General features: G+C 36.1%; 1 protein-coding gene across 1 annotated transcript; it reads right to left on the bottom strand.

Moving 5' to 3' along the window:
- Positions 1-1,285: 1,285 nt before the first annotated feature.
- On the bottom strand, positions 1,286-2,762 carry LOC145088970 (nascent polypeptide-associated complex subunit alpha-like protein 2). Its single transcript, XM_079027475.1, has 4 exons — positions 2,603-2,762; positions 2,419-2,515; positions 1,849-1,967; positions 1,286-1,761 (listed from the first exon to the last, which is right to left on the bottom strand). The coding sequence occupies exons 1-4, from the start codon at positions 2,648-2,650 to the stop codon at positions 1,408-1,410; spliced, it is 618 nt and encodes a 205-aa protein (XP_078883601.1). The 5' UTR covers positions 2,651-2,762; the 3' UTR covers positions 1,286-1,407.
- Positions 2,763-3,168: the final 406 nt, after the last annotated feature.

Below are 3,168 nucleotides of genomic sequence, written 5' to 3'. Positions count from 1 at the left end.
TGAAACATCTATACGAATGTATAGTTGAAGATGTAACGAGGGAGTGCAGTTTTTTCCAACAATGTTTCGATGCTAGAGGTACACCCGGTTTCACTCCCTTACAAAAATACACGGCCGCGCTTCGTCAATTAGCATATAACATTACGCCCGATGCGTTGGACGAGAGTTTTAGTATGTCTGCTAGGACTGCACGAGATAATCTCCACTATTTTTGCAAAACTGTGATTCAGTTTTATGGCCCAAAATATTTACGTGAGCCTACACGTAATGATATCTTACAATTGCAAGCTCATCAGGCTAGTGTACATGGGTTTCCTGGAATGATAGAAGTTTAGGTTGTCTCCATTGTGCATGGGAAAATTGTCCTACCTCACACCATGGTCAATTTACCCGATGTGATCATGGTTACCCAACGGTCATACTTGAAGCGGTTACATCACAGGATCTATGGATTTGACATGCTTTTTTTGGTTCTCCCAGTTCGATTAACGACATCAACGTTCTTAATCGTTCACCTATATTTAACAACATATACAACGGATCTACACCATATTCTTCTTTTGAAGTGCATGAAACACCATATAATTATGGTTATTATCTTGTTGATGGGGTCTATGAGTATGTTGTGTTTGTTAAATCGTTTACGTGTCCACATGGTGTAGACGAAAAAAATTCAAAAGAGCTTAAAAAAGAGCTAGGAAGGATGTTGAACGTGCTTTTAGAGCTCTCAAGGAACGTTGGTTCATATTGAAATAACCAACAATTTATTTCGGCGTGGAAAAACTTCAAGAAATCATGTATACATGTATCGTATTGCATAATATGATTATTGAAGAGGAAGAAACCATACCTAAGGCACAACCAATAGAAATTGATGGTGACAAACTCGGAGAACGGATGTAGCATGGTTTAGTTACTTTATTTGTTTTTTTTTTAATCATTTTAATCGTTTGATGTATGTTTTTTAAGCTTGTAAGATTTTTTTTAATATCAAGTGTTTTTTTTATAGTAATGCAATGTAACGTTTTTTTAGACATTTTTATTTTGAAGTAGTGAAAAATTATGTTTTTTTTAATTAAAAAAAAAGTTTTATTAAATTAAATTATTTAAAAAAAACACAAAGAAAAATATGACACCATCACACTTGTGTGGTAAAAAATGTAAAAGTAAAGGGAAGGCGGTTTCCGTGGCACCACTCCGTCCAGCCTTATAATTTATACCCAACCAAAACAGCTCTCCACTCATTTGTTAGGAAAAGCAGATTCAGACAAAGAAAACAAAAACATGACAAGACAATATTAACCATTAGTTCTTATGAAACCACTTAAGTTGAAAATATCATCTCCGAATGAGGGTGAAAAAAATAATAATAATTTAAGACACAAGAGATTGTTGTGTTGTGTGGGGCTAGGTGGTGAGCTCCATGATGGCACTGACTATGTCTCCATTGTGCGTCTTGAGAGCTTTCACAGCCTTTGGCTTTGACACGCCTGCCTGTGTCATGACCAAGTCAATGTCACGAGCCTCAACACCGGTTTCATCCACCTCCTCCTCCTCTTCCTCTTCCTCTTCCTCTGCTGCAGAGGCGGCAGAAACATCTGGTTTTGCCATAACAGAGCCCATTTCAGGCATTCTAAATTGCTGAGCTGCCTGTGTCTGGAGTTGTGAGCTAAGATCCTCAATCTTTGCCTCCCCAAATATCACATATGTTTCAGAGTTGGGGCTCTTAAACACATCTGGCTTTGAAATAAAAAACGTCACCTGCAACATCCATAAGTCATAAATCATAAATCACAAAAGCAAGCAACTCTTATAATTAAGGTGAAAAGGTGCAGCCAGCTGCCTTACATTTTTTGTTCTTTTAATGGTTACCCTGCTAACACCAACAACAGGTTTCATCCCCAGCTTCAACATTGCCTTTCGACTCTTCTTCTCACTTCTGCTTTGTTTTGCACTGTCACCCCCACCTGCATATATATCTTATTGTAATCACAAACATTTACTTCCAAATCTCAAATGTGGGCTGCATCAATTCCAAAAATGCAACTAGAAACTAGAAACTATAAACAGAACCAAACGTCTCCAAAAATGAATGTAACTCAAGGCATGGAGATGGAATATCGGGTGTTTCAGTTTCCATGGAGATTTTGCAATATCATATAGCACATCACTCAACAGGCATCCAAGACAATGATAAAAATTTATAACGACCAACCAGAGGGCCTAAGACCTAAACCAATCCTACTATGTTATTTTGGGTTTTTGACTTTTTTCAAAACCCTAATGAACCGACTGAAAGAAACAGGTCAAAAGCAGCATTTTTTTTTTCTTTTTACATAATGAATAAAAAAAAAAGGTATATCTAAATAGGCGTATGCAAGGGTAACAAAGAACTAAAAATTCGAGAGATGTAACGACCTTGTGCACCGTCTTCCTGGTCGTCCTCGGAATCCGCATCAACGTCGTTGTGGTCATCTTCCTCGTTAACATCCTCGATCACTGGGTGTTCGTCGTGCTATACAATTAGTTAAGGGAGTTACAGAGCTGAAGAATACGCATAAACAACCAAATGAACAACAACTGATATACATAAACAAAGTACCTGGACATCCTTCTCGGTTTGGATATCTTCGACGATAGGGCCCGGCATGCTTAATCAATGACTGCTGCTATTGTAGTGACGCCTGTATTGTCTGAGATGCAGCGATATCGGCGTGGTTAGAGGTAGATTATATCATATTGAAAAATATTTTTATTTATTATAGGGTTCCTTTGCCCTTTGCCTTTACGGGACCTAGCCCAATTCCGTTATTTTAAAATGTCCCATCAACCAATTAGCCCAAAGCATCAAAGCATATTTATATGATTAATGTGATATTAGCCCAACCAATCCAATTAGCATCTCTCACTAACAAATAAAACATAAACAGTAACTTCTTACTAATCGTTCATATATTTTGTATGCCACATTTTGAATGTACAATTCATTTATGCATGACTTGTTACCTATGAGAAAAGTAATTTCCTTGATAATTCTCATCATACAACTTTTATATATATATATATATATATATATATATATATATATATATATATATATATATATATATATATATATATATGATACAAAGATTACAACTAGCCTAAGATAAATGGATTTAAAATAAT

Source organism: Lactuca serriola, chromosome 2 (genome assembly GCF_051521515.1).
Source record: "Lactuca serriola cultivar US96UC23 chromosome 2, Lser_US96UC23_V15, whole genome shotgun sequence".
Lineage (NCBI taxonomy): Eukaryota > Viridiplantae > Streptophyta > Magnoliopsida > Asterales > Asteraceae > Lactuca > Lactuca serriola.
Note: the sequence above shows the minus strand (reverse complement) of the source record. Positions and strands in the feature narration are given on the sequence as shown.